Source organism: Arachis hypogaea, chromosome 11 (genome assembly GCF_003086295.3).
Source record: "Arachis hypogaea cultivar Tifrunner chromosome 11, arahy.Tifrunner.gnm2.J5K5, whole genome shotgun sequence".
In the NCBI taxonomy this organism is placed as follows: domain Eukaryota; kingdom Viridiplantae; phylum Streptophyta; class Magnoliopsida; order Fabales; family Fabaceae; genus Arachis; species Arachis hypogaea.
Window position 1 is genome coordinate 1724843 of NC_092046.1, and position 18078 is coordinate 1742920.

At 27.1% G+C, this 18078-nt stretch overlaps 1 protein-coding gene across 1 annotated transcript; it reads right to left on the reverse strand.

Moving 5' to 3' along the window:
- Nucleotides 1-101: 101 nt before the first annotated feature.
- On the reverse strand, nt 102-2435 carry LOC112719787 (uncharacterized). Its single transcript, XM_025770487.3, has 2 exons — nt 2161-2435; nt 102-2005 (listed from the first exon to the last, which is right to left on the reverse strand). The coding sequence occupies exon 2, from the start codon at nt 1786-1788 to the stop codon at nt 478-480; it is 1311 nt and encodes a 436-aa protein (XP_025626272.1). The 5' UTR covers nt 1789-2005; nt 2161-2435; the 3' UTR covers nt 102-477.
- Nucleotides 2436-18078: the final 15643 nt, after the last annotated feature.

An 18078-nucleotide genomic window follows, 5' to 3' on the forward strand; every position in this document is an offset into this window, starting at 1 on the left:
TTAAAAATAAAAAGTTCTGATAGTTTCAACTAAACACAAGCCAATATGTCTGCAAAACCAGTCATAAACTCATAATCAGAAATTGATAATTGAGTTCTCAATTGTGTTGTGAATTGTGATCCACTTATAACCGGTTCTATTTCACTTTTATTCCTCTGCTTTCCTCTTTTCTCATTAGAAAGCACAAAACATGAGAAGTGTAACAACATGAATGAAGTATCAATTAAACAAGAGGAAAAACAATTTCAAATATTTACATAAGAAGACATCAAATACTTGAAACACTAAAGTACCTGACATTATTTGACCCAAAAAGAAAGGAAGGTTCAACATTACCATGCTTCCCAATGAAACTAACTTCAAATTGATGAAGGATTGAATTTGAAGAGATATTACCCACATGAAAACTTCAATGAAGTACCAACCATGCTTGACATTGAATTGATAAAGATCATATACACCATGAGGCCATCTTCATCATCTTTTCAGGCGTCTAGATAGGTACCCATCAAGGTCAAAATAGCACTTTTTCTCTACAGTGCCAACATTATCTGCAGCACCAGCATTTTCAGCAGTACAGGATAAGCTATGCCTTCTAGAATTATCTTTACTTTCAATGCAACTAGTGTCTAGACTTTTGTTGCACAATTTTTTATAGAATTCTAAAACCTTAGGGTCCATTCTAATCATTGAAGATTTAAAACCAGATAAGTGAAGACCTGCCAAGGTTTTAACACGAGAAAGCGCGGTATAAACCATTCCAACACCAAATGATCCTGACAAATCGATGGAAACCTTTTCAAGAGTCATTCCTTGGCACTTGTGGATGGTCTGAGCCCATGCTAGTCTAAGTGGTATCTGCCACCTCTTAGCAACAACCTCGTCTCCTTCCATTATACTCCACTCTGCCGGTTTGATTGTCAAAACCTTCCCTGAATCAAATTTAACAATTGGGAGACCGTTATCAAATCCCACAACCGTACCAGTTGCTCCATTCACTAATCCTTTCCGAACATCCAAATTCTTGATCAGCATCACTCTGGAACCTTCACAAAGCTCGAGCTGATCGGGTGCTATCCCTTGATTCAGAAGCTTCTTCCAAGTATCCTTGCCAGTATCAACAGCTGGGTAAACAGTTACATCCTTTTGCAAGCTTTTAAGCATCTTTTCATTCACTTCCATCACTTTTTTCTTTAATGGGAAGAGCTTCACCACAGAGGAATCACACACTCTCTCTGAGTAACACTTCTCCAGAAGTGACAAGTCCAAGCTATCAATCTCCCCCTTCCTCATACGCTGAAGCAACTCGATGAACTGCGGATCAGACTGCCTGAAAACCTTAGTGAGCTCCTTCTGCAAATGAAAGGATTCATCCCAACATCTCGCTTCGAAAGCATATTTAACAGGCTTAGAAGAATCATTAGGAATAGGGGGCAACTGGCAGAAGTCCCCAACCACAACCATCTGAATTCCACCCCACATTTCATCCACGCCACGCACCTTTCTCGCGACATATTCGAGGCCATCAAATAGCTCACCATCCACCATGCTACACTCATCTACAACCAAAGCATTAGCCTTTTGCCACCTCCTAACAGCCCTGTTATCCGCCAAAATCGATTCAAACAACTTCTTAGGATCATGATAAAAGGGGCCGCGGATTCCACCAAATGAATGCAAAGTTTGTCCCTTTAGAGCAACTGCAGCAACCCCAGTTGAAGCTGTGATAAAAACCTTAGATGGGGTGTGCATCTTCTTCAGCCTCTTGATAACCTCAATGACAAGCATGGTCTTGCCAGTGCCAGCAGAACCAGTGATGAACACTGATTTGCCTTGTTCTATAGCAGACAACACACTCTTTTGCTCCTCAGTCCATTGAATCTTAGACCTGCGTATTTGTCTTTTCGTCACTGTTGTTGTCTCTGCTTTGTACTTATTATTAATGTAGGTTTTCTGTTCTGAGAAACCCTTTGTGCTGAAGGTTCTATATCCAGAAAGAGCAACCCTAAGGGTGAAAAAATTCATCTTTCTGCTGTTTCTCACATACCCATCTAGGTTATAGCTAAAAATTCAAGGGAATACAATGCAGATAGAGATAACATACAATTTTCATAGTGAATAAAGGGAAATTAATAATTATAAGGATTTATGGTTGCTTACTGGAATGGTTTTCTCAAGAGAAGATCAATTGCTTTGTGGAACAGGATCAGAAACCTTGGGAACAAGAGGTTAGTATCTTGATCAGAGTTCAGTGTTGATTAATGATTACAGAAGCACTGGTGCAGAGAGTATATAGTAGCCAATTGTGAAAGAGAGGAAGTTTTTGGAAATGGAAGAGTGGAAGAAAACGGTGAACACCATCTTTTAACTGCTCGTCCTTAACCGCTATTTAGTTGGAGTGATGCATTCTCTCTTCAATAAATAAGTCTTAATTCTCTCTCTAGTCTCTTCAATTTTGACGGAAATTGTTTCACTGGGATGGGGGATGGAGACCGTGTTTTTTTATTGAGCTACGGAGCCAATGAAATATTTGTATAATGTGTATATTGGACTATATAAGTTATAAAATGAATATCACCTATAATATCTAGAATAACTATGCATAATATCTAAAATAATCATGCGGGTACTAGGGATATTAAACATCTCATATTATAAAATCACTTATGATACCATGTCATGATACCACTCATCTCAAAAGCTTACATTGAAAGAAAAAGGTAACACTAATAGTTATATTTCTAATACTCCTTAAACCTCAATTATACACATTATACAAATATTCTATTTGTTCCCTATACTTTCTCTTTTTTATTTCTGCTAAACGACCTTCATATTTTGAAAAAAAAATAAAAAAGTCAAAAAAAAAAAAAGAAATATACTTAAAATTTTAAGAAAGTCTAGGGGTCAGTAATTTTTGTATTTTGTAGCCAGCACTTAACCATAAAAAAAAGTGAGTGATCTCCCACCATTAAATGTAATTTTACACCATTAAAAATACTATTGATGGCAAATTGATGGTTACAAAACATAAAAATTGCTAACCCCCTAACACTCCTCTAAAAATTTTATGTTTTAGTACTATATCAATTTTTTTTTCATATTGGATTAACACTAGTGTTTTTTAGAATTATGAACTGTGGTATTTTTTTTAAATATAGAACAATTTAATATAAGAAGTAGAAATTGAACCGTCTAATTTTTTAGATGTATAGAAGTTAGACCATTTAATTTTTTAGTACAAAAATCAAACCTTTTAACTTTTGTATTCAGACCCTCCAATTTATGTTTAAAATGTTAAAAATATTTGAAGTACACAAATTAAAGGATCTAATTTGTGATCGGTGAATTTCAAAAATTAAAAGAAAAATTATAACAAAAAAATCAGACCCTCCAATTTTACATTAAAAAATTTTTATAAATTATATACAAAATAATTGGATGGTCCGATTACTTATTCTCATACCCAATAAAAAATACATACAAAGCCAACATTGTTGAATTGCACAAAGACTTTATTCATAATAAAAAAATTTAGCCAAAATTTTTTGAGTAAATTTTTTTTTTTTTTTAATTTAGACAATTCGAAAAAAATGACAATTCATTCGAATCCTTCTACGAGAATATTCGGCGATAAGCGACGTAAAATGCATAATCTAACATTCATCTATCTTACATGAATGATAACTATTTGATTTAGGCATTGTTTATACAGTCATCAAAATGACATTACAAAAAGATGATAACTATTTGATTGAGACATCGTATTAATGATTATGCAGAACTAAACATTCTCAATAAAATGGTTATCATTCACGTAAGATTAATGAAGATTGAATTATATAAGTTACATCACATGAAAGTATTTTTTTTTATTTTTTTGTCAAAAATTCTCAAAAAAAAAATCATGTGTCTAAAGATAGGATAAATGGTAAATTGTCATGTTTCAATGGTTACAGTATGAGAGTTCTCTAAATTGAAAATAGATCGAGGCTAAGAAGGTTTAACTCAAATTTTATGCCTAGTTTTGAGCTAATTAGCTTTTTTTTTTGTCAAGAGCTACTTATCTAGTTTATGTAGCAACAAAAACCCATGTTAAAGAATAAAACATGGTAGCTTTGGGTTGGGCTTGGTCCAATAACCCAAGGCCCATAAGGATGGTAGATAAGTAGGAGTAATATTTCGATCATTTGGGCCTTGTGTACAGAAATTTTGCTACCATAAATTTGTTGCCTCAATGCATTGTGCTACTATGTCCAAAAACAAAAATGCATTATGCTATTGAACAGTTTATGAAGCCATTGAATTGTTCAACCAAAAAAACAAATGTCACCAATTTTTTTATCGTTTGGAAATTAATTCTAAATTCTATGTCATAATTAAATGGCCTTCAAATAAAGTTGTAACAAACCCTCAAATGGCATCAAGTCACAAAAAGTCTGAACGTCTTGGGGATTTTCTCATATGTAAACCCGCAGAAGAATCAAATATATATGCTTTAAAATCTTTCAAATTCTTATTACATACCAGTGCATTAATAAACACTAACGTAGTTATGCTAAAATCAAAACATCGTGTCATGAGTTATAGCTCAAATTAAATGGTATAATCTCTTCATACTTATCTAAAAAATTGCGGGTTTAAGTCTCTCTATCTTTGATTAAAAAAAAATCGTAAATTTAATTCTTAGAGTTAAGAAAATACCTTTTTTATAACTATATATGATAAAAGATATTTTTTAAAAAATTTATACATCAACACTTTCTAATATTTTTATTTTAGTTTAATTACTTTGTTATTCCTTATAATTTCACTAAATTTATAATTAGATTTTTATATTACTTTTTTTAATTGATTTTTGATATTATTTTTAATTTTGTAATTAGATTATTATTTATGTAAAAAAAATATTAGAATTAACAGAATATTTTTCTTTGTAAATTGAATATACTCACAATTAATAACCTAATTAGATCTTTGATTATATATCTTTTAAGAAAAATATTTCGTTAATTTTAATATTTTTTATACAAAAAAAACTTAATTACAAAATAAAAATAATATATATAAAAACTAACCCAATTAAAAAAATATAAAAATTTAATTATAAAATTAATAAAACTATAAAAACTAACAAAATAACTTAACTTTTCATTATTTATAGTACAGAAAAATAGATATAAATAACAGGTGTTAGGTAGTGACTATATCATATTAATTATTAAAACATACACATCCTACTACTATATTAGCATATTTATATATGCCCATGAAGTAGTCAACTATATAGTTGAGGACTTGAGGGCACCCTCTACTTGAATTAGGGGTGTCAAAAATCTTCGGGAGATAGGGATTTTCGTGGGAACCGTTTCGAATGGGACTCCATTGGTGGAGATTTTTTTTTTTTTTTTTGGATGGAGATGGAGAGCGAAATTCTCCCGAGACATGCGCGGAACCCAAGCGGAGATCCTCGTCCCATCCCCGATAATTCTCCAAATTTTTGAACTTACTTAATAATTCTTATTTTATTTTTAATATAGAGGTTCTTTTAATAATTTCACTCGTTGAAAAACCCTAATCCTATTGTTCAAAATTTTATTTTATAGACTATGATTTGCTATGTTATATTTCTAGACTTATAATCATGGATAAGATATGTTTGTGTGTTTCTATTAATATTTTGTAGTTTATTTTTTAATTTTTTTGATATTTTTTATTATAATTTCCATATGAATGTTAAACATAAGTAGATGGGAAATGGAGCCCCGCAAAAAAATGTGGAGAACGCAAAGAATGAAAATGGGGACAATTATTTTCCATAGCAAAAAACAGGGCGAAGACGGGGATTAATTTTAAAAGCGGAGACAGAGAGCAGGAGTCATCCCCCGCGCCCGCTCCGCCCCGTTGACATCCTAAGTTGAACCCAAACAAATTGATTTTTAGTTATATTATTGCATTGTTTTTCCCTTACCTTGTAAAGGGAGTTATATATATAGTAGTATCAAACTGAATTTTTTCACGTATAATCAAGCTATGAAGGACATATATACATAAAAGAAGACACTATCATTCAGCATAATAACTCGCATGTAAAGTGACCAAAAAAAAGAGTTCATTATTTCTCATGTAGGCAGGTAGGTACATAAAGTAAAACAGTGACACTAACTGAACCTAATTAACAAACAAATGAACACAACAGTAGTGTGGCTAATAGTACAATAAGTTGCAAGGTAATGTTACTACTAAGTAGAGCAGGCATGAGTCTACGGCCTATTTAATTAGACTAATGCTATGGTGGGATGCCATTAAATTTTTTAGATTAAATAATTACTCTATTAGTATTTATAATTTTATTTTATTTTTTAACCAATTTTTTATATATTAAAAATTTGTAATAGATTTTTATATGAATTTTAAATTTATAATTATATTTTTGTTATTCTAAAAATATTTAATTTAATGAAATATGTTGAGATATATTTATTAGTGATGTGAGATAAATAAAAAAATATTCATAAAATTTACTGTTAGAAAGAAACTATTTATAAATTTAAAATCAGTATAGAGATCGAATTTATTTATAAATTTTAGTAAAACTATAAAAATTAATAAAATAATTTAATTTTAATACACTTTTAATATAAAATAAATTTACACATATATTTAATTACATAATATTAGGTCAATAAAAATATTTATCTTACAAATATTTTACCTTTTTATATTGATCGTGCGCGTGAATAATCATCCAAATTATTAAACCCTTTATAATATATTATTGAAGATCAAATTAATAAATGTTGCTTCTCTTCTTGCTTGTATATATAGGTGTCATCAATTCATTTAATTTAACATTATATTGTTAGTAGAGTTTGTTGATTTGTTTATTACATCTTTTAATGGTTGTGTATGTGTTGCATTATATTAATATTGTGAGTGTGAGTATGTGATGAAGAGAGTGAAGAAAGACAGAAAGAAACAGCTAAAGAGATCATATCATCAATAGTTGAGATGAATAGGGAAGAAAGGAATAGTGAACTCAAACTAACTCTATATATATATATATATATATATATAGGAAAGTTATCAGGTATACTCAGGAATATTAGTATTTCAGTTGTTTTAACCGTTAATTTTAATTAATATATATTATATATTTTTTGTATAATTCAGATCAACGGTTAAAACAACTGCAACACCAATATTCTCGATAGACCTGATAACCTTCCATATATATATATATATACATGGAAATATTTTAAATGCACCGAAAGTATCGGTGCTCCAGTTATTTTAACCGTTGATCTGAATTATAAAAAATATATATAATATATATTAATTGAAATCAACGGTTAAAATAACTGATGCACTGATACTCCTCGGTGCACTTGAAATGTTACATATATATATATATATATAGCTTTTCACCATTTTGGGAGATGAATATACAAGCACATCCTTTTCCTACTCATTTGTTACTTTAAATTAGCAGCTTTTTTTTTTCATATATATCATGACCATTATACTACTCTTCCACTATCCTCTTGAAATTATAGAATAACATGTTCTTTGTATTACATTATTATATTATTATAAGCCTATTTTATGTATCTTTTTTGTGTGACTATTTTATGTATTTTTTAGTACACATAAAATAATAAACACACTTTTAGGCAACTCAAATTATAGATTAATTTCGGATAAAAATAAATTTTGAAACTCACATTAAATATATTCTAAAATTATACAAATATTTCTTAAATTTTATACTCAATATGAGAAGAAAGATATATATTAGGGTTTAATAATTCAAACACCAATCATGATATTTATATTTGTATAAAATACACAACAAAATTATTTCATATGTTAATTATGTGTATAATTGGACTTATTATATAATAATAATGCATGAAAAAAGTAAATTAATAATTCATCCTCCAATTTCTAAGAAAATACCAACACAGTATATATGCATATATAAAAGGAGAAATTCGTTTATACCAAATAACCAAGTATAATTCTTATTGATTAACATACAAACACCATCAAATAATCTTATTATCATAATCTTATTTTTAATATGTTGCATCAAATTCAATTCTCGATCTCTTTTGTGTTTTGTTTATCTTGATAGATTATTATTATTATTATTAGGTTTAATTACTCTGCTGGTCCTATAATTTCGCAAAATTTTCAATTAGGTCTCTGTACTTTTTTTTCTTTTAATTGAGTCCTTATACTAAATTTTTTTTTAATTGGGTCTCTATACTTTTTTTTCCTTTTATTTAGGTTCCTATATACCAATTCTTTTTTTTTTAGTTAAGTCCCTATAAAATTAAGCCAATTACTATTAAGAGGGGCTTAATTGAAAAAAAATTAGTGCAGTGACCCAATTAAAAAGAAAAAAAAGTATAGAGACCTAATTGAAAATTTCACGAAACTATAGAAATCAACAGAGTAATTAAATTTTATTATTATTATTATTATTATTATTATTATTATAAGCATAGTATACAATGACTGAAGTTACTAACACCATTGAATTTTTTAATGCTCTTCCAAAAAAAGAATCTAAGGGCAGAAACGTTTAATCACCAAGCATCAATTCTTTCCATGTTAGAGATCTAAAAAAGCATCCTTGGAACTTGAAGGGGGGTAAGGGTTGGCAATTCATGTTCTCACGCCCATACATCATTCATGAAGCATCAAATTATTCACTGGGAAAAGACTGAAAAGGGTTTCAATCGTTTTCAATGGAGTAAAAACTATAATATAATAATAATTCACTAAAACATTTTTTATTACTTATAATTGGCCTTTATTAATTAAAGGGTAATTACCCAAATCAATTTTTAAAGATTTTAAAAACCGACATTTTCGTCCCAAAGTTAATTAATACACAGATCAATTCTAACGTTTTTCTCTATCAGACCTTTATTATTATCAAGGTTCTGAAAATCGAACCGATCATTGAACCGTTCTAACTACTGATGGTTTACTGGTTTTCAGGTTCAACCGGTTCGACCGTGATTAAACTGAAAAAACCGTTTTATAATGAAATAATAAATAAAATATACATAAACATACTAAAACTATATGATCTTATCAATTTACAAACTCAAAATTTTTTAAACTCTCTTAAAATATATGTTTCCAAGCAATTTTGTCATCATCATCTTCAGCTTTACATTCATCACTCAATTAAAAAATCCACAATCCTAATCCTCTATGATTTCTTTTGGAAAAATAAAATTCCATTCAAGAAGAAAACCATAGCTGTAAGTAATTGAGAATATTTGTGAGACTCAACACAAAGACACAGAACAAGTATACAGATAGAGCAGTACCAAACAATCTAATTCTCAATTCCATGAATCATAAACAAAAGGGTGTCTAAATATCCACAGAATCAATCAAATTTAGCATTAAAAAGTATCAGAAACCAAATTTTGCAGTTAAAGAATGAAGTAAAAGACATTAGAAATGAGAGTGGCTTGAACCACTGTCTTCTGCATAAGAGAAATATACTACCATCATCAACAGCACTCCCAAGACCTCAAACAACAACATCATCTTCATGATTTCCTTGCTCTAAATCAATAACATGGGACATACGCTGTTTGTTAATGTTTTGAAAGCATCAATTTGGTTTAAAATTAAAACACAGCAACAAATAATCACTCTAAACTCTGAAATCAATAAATCTATCAACAAAAATTCAAAAACAGTATACTCGTAAATTAAAAAACAGCAGCAGCAGAGTAACAAACCCATTTTAGCAATAATTTCGACAACACAAAATCAATTTCTTTTATTGATTTCACATTCAGAAAATCACTAATCAGTTTCAAAACAGACACAACAGAGCAATAACAATACAATCCAATACAGTTTCGGTGTTCATCATGTTGAATCACAGTTTAGTTTCAGTAATCACTAATCAATAATCACAGTACAGTTTAGCTCCCTCCAATCAGTTGAATCTTGAATCAGTTCACAGTTTCACAATACACAGTTCAAAGAAAAATAAAACAGGGAGAGTGGGAGACAGCGAAGGCACCTTCAAGGCTTCAACAGAACATGCAACAGGAAGAGTGAGAGTGAGGCAGTGGGAGACAGCGAAGGCACCTTCTCAGTTCGCGACGGCTGCTGTGGTGGCTCGACCCGTGTGAGAGTGAGGCGTTCTCACTTCTCAGTTTTCGAACGGCTCTGCGGTGGCTCGACCCGTGTGACGGTGTGACAGTGACTGAGTGAGGCGTTGAAACTTGGAAGCAGCTCAGTGAAGCCTGCTCGATGAATGAGAACTGAGAAGCACTGAAGGAGTGAAGGCTGAAGCAAATAAGGGAAGGCAATTAGGGATCTCAGGATTTTGGACATTTAAGGATTCAACAACTAAAAACGGTTTTGTTGCCATCCAAAAAACCGCCCGGATCACGATTCGGTTTGACCGATCGGTTACTGGCCAGTTCGCCGGTTCAATTTCGGTTTTTAGATTTGCGGTTTTGATGATTAACCGATTCATTTTTTGGTCCGGTTCACGGTTTGACCGGTCAGTTCGAACCGATTTTCAGAACATTGATTATTATTAACTTAACTTTGTCCATGTGGCCGATAACCTTAGCATAATAATACACTCTTTTCGTTAGAAACAAGTTAGATGAATAATGATGTTTTGAAGTCCAAATTAAATATTTTCTTTTAATATAAACATGTTTTTTAAAATAAGATATCTTTTGAATATATTAAGTATAAAAATATCAAATAGTTTTAATTTTAAATTTTTTATAGAATAATCTCTAATAATTTTATTATTATTATTATTATTATTATTATTATTGAGTGATTATATATAGTCGCAAAAAAGTATATAATTGTTATTATAACATATCATAATAACAGTAAATATATAATTGCTGGTAGAATATAAATTAAATAAGACATATAGTGACTATTATATTATTGTCATTAAAAATTTATACTAAAAGTGATTTTTATTTTAGTGATGAAATATTCAGTTATAATATTTTTATCCTTAGAAAATTAATGTTTTGTCATTGATTTTAATTGTTGAGACTGTGTGAAATTAAATTTACACGCTTACACTGATCTCTCATAAATGTTTCTTTTAAGAGAAGTTAACTAATATTATATTTATGTGGATATATAAGTTATTGAATTTTCTAGGGACAAAATAATTAATTTTAATGATATTTAGACAATAAAATTTAACCAATAATATTGTTTTAGATCAATTATATAGTGTGTATTCCTTTGTAATTCTTTGGTTTTAATAAGTTTTAGATCGAAGTTATTAATTTTTTAAACTAGAGAATTGTAAACATTTTAATGAATTATCAATTTTTTTTGTGGTGACCTTTTTTATTTGGGCTTGTTATCAGATTTCAGTTCAATACATGAAATACCTATCTTCTTGTAATTTATGTAGAATTGACATTTTTTTTATATTTGTAAATGCTATTTGACTTTCTTATAACTGAAAAACGTTTTTTTTTTGTCAAAAAAAAAACTATTTAGTATAGATAATTCTCAATGGTAGTTCAAAATAACATTTCTAAAATATTAAAGTTGAAAATATTTTTAGAAACTAAATTATATATATTAAATCATTTAAAGATAAAAGTTTTAAAATAAGACTCTTTCATATGCATGATCTTAAGGGTATATATAATATTTTCAAAAGCTGTATATATATATGACTTTAATATTTTATTTACATCCATATTAAGTTATTAAATAATAATAATAATAATAATAATAATAATAATAATAATAATAATAATAATAATAATAATAATAATAATAATAATAATAATGTATATTACTATATTATGAGTTAAAAATATTTTTGTTTTAATAACTCAAATAGGCAAAGTATGAGACACTACTTGAGTGAATTATTTTTAGAGGAACAGAGAAAGCTGCTTGTGAGTAACTTCAGTCACTATCAGTCTCAAACCTGATTTGGTAATATCAATAACAATATAATCCCATCAGTCATAATTAATAATGTTGTGTTCCATAATTATTATATATTTGAGCAGATTGATCCTGTTCATGGATTACATGATATGTCCAAAAGTCTTTGAGTTGAGTTTGATATAATCTTAATATATATTTCTATCCAAAAATGAAATTTAGACTTTACTTTTTGTTTCAATTTTCTGTTTTTGTTTTTTATTTGTAAAAAACATTTTTGAATAGAAGATTTCATCATATCAACTATTATTTGAGAGTATGTACATAAAAAACAGTGTCTCTTTGATAACGACCATACGTTCATATAATATAAAAATTTAACTTTTCTTAGGTATGTCTGTGGGTCTCTGTTATAAATATTTCAAATAACTTATTATTATTATTATTATTATTATTATTATTAAACTAGAAGGTAGCACAAAATATTTTATATTAAATATTTCATAAAAATTATGAATAAATAATGGAGAATATTATTATCACTAATCAGAGATTTAAATATTATATATATAAATTTGTATCTATAAATCATCGATACTGACATAAATACAAGATACGATACAATACGAGATATACAAATACGTAAATTTTAACTTTTTATAAGACATAAGACACGATATATATATATAAAATATAAATTATTTTTTAGATAAATTATATATTTTAACTATTTTTAATATTTTTAATTATATAAAGTATGTAAGATAACTTTTTATGTTAATAAATAATAACATATGTTATTTTTAAATTTATTGTAATAATATAAATTAAAAATAAAACTAAACATAATTAATATGTGATGATATTTAAATATATTTAAAAAAATATTTTATATTTTTTTATTAAGATACAGTTGAATATAGAAATACGTATGGTAGAAACTCAGGTGTAGTTGACTTCACCTGAAGTTGATAATTGAGAGTCGTTAGATAAAAATTTAGTCAAATCAGTCAAATAATCTAACGACTCTCGATTATAATTTCACGTAAAGTCGACTGCACTTGAGTTTTCACCACATTAGTGTCAAATAAGTATTTGTGCATTTGGTAGAGTTGTACTATGAGTATTTATGTGTGAAAACCTAAATAGTGGTTCATTTATTAGCAATTCTTTGCATGCATTTCTATATTCGATCTCGCATCGCTTTCAAAGAAGAAGACATTCATGAATTCCACCACCAACGAACTAATAATATGGTAAGACTTTGATGATGATGAAGGGGTGGCGATTGGTGAAGGATATGGATGAGAACTAACCAAGTAAAGATGAGAGAGAAAGGGAAGAAATAAATAGAGAAATTAAATATGGAAAAGTAAATTAAATATAAAAATGTAAATTATAACAGTTTAATTTATTTTTATTTTTTCATAAAAAATTTAAGAATAAAATATAATGATAAAATATATATAGAAATAATAAAAAATTTAAAAAATAAAATATATTTTGTATTTATATTTTTTTATTATTTTTCTAAAAAATATAAAACACGATAATTTAATGTCTTAAAATATAATTTAAAATATAATATTTATATTTATATTTTATCAGTCAAACATAAATTATGTTAAACTAGTGGGTTTTCAGAATTATACATAAATCCTGCTAGTCTAACATGATTTATATACAAAGAAGAAAATATCCAATATCCTGTCAAGATGTATATATATAAAATCAGATACCTAAAATCAAACGAACCAAAAAAATATGTTATGTATAATATTTATGTATAAAAAAATAATATTCATAAACTTATTATAATGAAACATCAAATTATTTTTTAAATTTATTTTTAAACATTTTTATCAATTAAATTAGTTTTTTAAATATTATAAATTAATAAATTTTATTCTTTTATTATTTAATTAATAATTTCTGTTAATAATTAATGATATAAAATATTAATTAATATTATATATGACATTTGGTATATCTAATTAGATACTGTATAAATATGTCTATAAAAATATATTAATTTAATCTATTTTTTAATCATATAAATCTTAATTATAATATAACCTAATGACACTAAATTGATGAATTTTTATGAATATATTTATTTAACGTTTAATAATTAGATGTATTAATTATCATGTATAATGTGAATTAAATTAATTATTTACGAAAATTATTAATTATGAAAAAAATAATTAAAAAATAAACCATCTTTTCGTTAAGAATTATAATTTGATTATTAACTCTAATAAAATAATGTAGTGTTTAAACAATTCAAGATACACGTGCATGTATAGTTATGGGTGTTAATTAAAAAATCACTATTAATTATTAGTTTATCAATCCACATATCACAACATTATTTGAGCTAAAAGCATAAAACTAGTTACATTTGATCAAAGGGTTATTCATATTCATGCGGTTCTTGTTCCATGAAAATGTGTTTTAATTTGAGAGATAATAAATTAAACAATTGCACCTATTTATTAATTAATTTATTTTTTGGGTTGGATCAATTAATTACCAGAAAGTGCTATTAAGACATGAACAACAAATGTCGCTATCAAGACATAAATTCATACGTGAAAGTAAGTGGGAAGAAAGATTTTATATAGGAAAAAAAATTAAAATCGTTAATAAAATATATATTATTGGGAAAATGGAGTAATAAAAAATTTAAAGTAATACATTGATGAGAGATAATATTAAAAAGATAACAAATGTAAATTTTATTTCGGTTTAATCACACCACTTGTATCTGCTTTATTAGTTGAAAAACAGATTAATTACAAAAATAATAATAATAACTCCTCACTACTATTTTAATTTTTAAAATTTTAAAAATAAAAATAAAAAAATTAATTAAATTGACTTATATTATAGTTAATTTTCTAAACTTTTTTTAAATTATTACATTGGACATTTGTACATTTACGAATTTATTACTGATATTGTATCAAATTTCAACTCTTAGAGACAACCATTCTAAGTGAATCTTAAATTAATTCCCATTTCAAGAATAATAAAGAGATATCCCATTTTTTATAAGTATCTTCTCTAGTTCTGTATAAGATTTTAAATTCTTAAGAGTTGACATCAACTCTAAATATACCTTCAAGTAATTATATCTTCACGATATAATAAAGAGGTGCACAGTTTTTTTTTTTTTTACAATTTATATATGTTACACACGAGAATACACTTTTTAATTTAGATATAGAAGGGAAAGTGGTGTAGAACGCAGTTATGGAGTGTATATGTACTTTACGTAGATGTGGTGTCAAGAGTAAATCGGACCCTCCGATTTGTGTTTAAAAAATTAAAAAAAAATTACAGTACACAAAATCGGACCGTCCGATTTGTGTTTTAGACAATTAAAAAAATTTTAATATTAAAATCGGACCATCTGACTTTTTTTTTAAATAAAAAAGTTTAAAAGTACAAATCGGACCCTCCGATTTTTTCTCCCACACAAATCGGACCATCTGATTTGTGTTTTTAATTTTTTAATAAAAAAATCGGACAGTCCGTTTGCTTCACTTCATAGTTCAGAAAAAACCATCCTCATATTCATGTCTAGCACTACCCACTTTCATAACCATGCACAACACATACAGAATTTACATATTCAAGAAATTGAGCCCACAAGAATAAGAACTAAAATATTTTTAAAAGAATTATAATAGATAATTACAGTTAAAAGTTAAAACTCCAAAAATCAAACATTCTCTATAGATCAAAAACATATAGCTCTATGATACCATGACGGAGTTTAATTTCTTAGAAAAATGATTCGAAATTGAAAAGTATATATGAATTGTATTGATTTTTATGTGAATGAATCGTATCCTACACTTGGTTCTCTAATAAAGTGAAGGTTTTCAAACTATAATATAATGTTATGTTAATTTATTTGTGAAATTACTATTATTTATTTATTTAAGAAATTTCCCCCGTAATTTTACTTTGACAAAATTATTACTATTAACATGTTATTCAATATTTTCTTTTACATTGAAAAAATTGAAAAGAATTTGAATTAGTTAAAAAAAAAAAAGAGCTATGACTGTATGACATATGACACTTTAACCTTTTTAGAGAGAGAGAGAGAGAATGGGGTCATTATCATAGTGGGCAGAGATGTTCATAGTGCTGTGGGTCTCCCTTGTGGGATGCTTGTCGTTTTCTATGACCACAATGCATTTATGTTTATTTAACTTCTGATGTTAACCCCTCAAATTATCCAATTTTTTATTTTATTATGGAGGTTAGAATGGAGTAGGACTCTCTAATGGGGATCAAATGTGTTTTACCTACATGTGGTGTCAGCAGGTAAAAAATCAGATGGTGCGAGTGGGGCAAATCTTATCGGACAGTCTGACTTGTTCACTACAACACGGACCATGTGAGTTATTGAAGAAAAATAAAAAAAAATTTATTCATGCAGAACTCGAAAGATCCGATAAATTTTATGTAAATTTTAGATATTCTCTCCATGTAAAACGGATCCTACGATTTATTTACAAAAAATTTTCAACAATGAAATCAAAAGGTTCAATTTTTTAACGCCAAATTTAAGCAAAAGTTATCCCACAAATTAATCTACTACCTCTAACATTCATAACTAAGCACAACATATTCACAGCTTCTATAACAAAAAAAATCAGCCCAAATTATCACCACCTCAACAATAATAAAAACACAATTACCCGTGAGTCTTCATCACCTTAAAAAAAATTAATAATGCATTTCTCTTTGGATAGGTAAACCTTGCCAACAGCCACCTTCGTCAGCATTGCCGAATAGGATTATCATTAATCCAAACACGACTTTAGAGTTGTTAAATTTTTCTTTAACGTCAAAAGCCACTTCAACACCATGGTGACCAAGATTTTCGCACGCTTAGAAGTGAACATTTGTAAATAATGGTCAATTAGACTGAATTAAATAGATGCTAATATCGATCAATTAGACTAAATTAAATAAATTCTAATATCATATTAAAATTCAGAGATCTTATTAACTTAATTCTAAATTGAATAGACTGCAATATCATGTTAGAGAATTGAAAAATCTTAATTCAATCTTAAATTCTTAATAAAACCATCTAAAAAAATAAGAATTTTCTCGAATTCATATAATATATATATATATATATTTAATTAAGTTCTTATATCATATCAGATTTTATAACTAGGTCTCTATCGTAATAAAAACGACAAAATTAACAAAATATTCTATAATAGTATTCAGTCAAGTGCACATTAGGTATATTCATTTTATTTAATAAAATATTCTGTTAATTCTAATATTTTTGTCACAATAGAAATTAAATTATAAAATTTAATATAATATAAAGACTCAATTGAAAAATAAAAAAATATAAAAACTTAATTAAAAATTCGATAAAATTATAAAAATCGATAAATAATTAAACTTTTAAACTGTATTATAGATAAATATAAACTTGTAATAATTTTATTATTATTAAGTGTGAAATACTAACTTTATTTTTTATTTTTGAGATTGCATTGGAGAAGAGAGTTAGATCTTTTATATTATTAAGAGATCTAACATTCAATAATACTTAATCATTTAGTGCATGTTTGGGCGCCATTATTTTGTTAAAAAAAGATCTTTTTTCAATGAAAAAAGATCTTTTTTTATTTTTTAATGTGTTTGGCAAATTTCTAGTAGTAAAAGTAAAAGCACTAGTAAAATCAAAAAAAGATCTTTTTTGAGAAGCTGTAATTTACATCTTTTTTTAAAAGATCTTTTTTCCTTAAAAAAAAGATGTTTTTCATGTAATAAATAAACAAAAAAGTACTTTTATATTGTTATACCCAAACATAATTGATTGATAAAAAAACCTTTTTACATGAGATATCCAAACATAAAATTACTTTTACTTCTCTATAAGATCTTTTAAAAAAAGATAACTCGAAAAAAGATCTTTTTTAAAAAGCTCACCCAAACAAGCCCTTAATCTAAATGAAATTTTAATTTCGCCTCAATCTCAAAAAGGCTATAGCATAAAGAGGCTTGTTAATAAGGTATACATTTATGTTAAATTATTTAAAAAAAAGAAAGTATAGTATTCATGCATGTTAAATTATTCATGTGTGT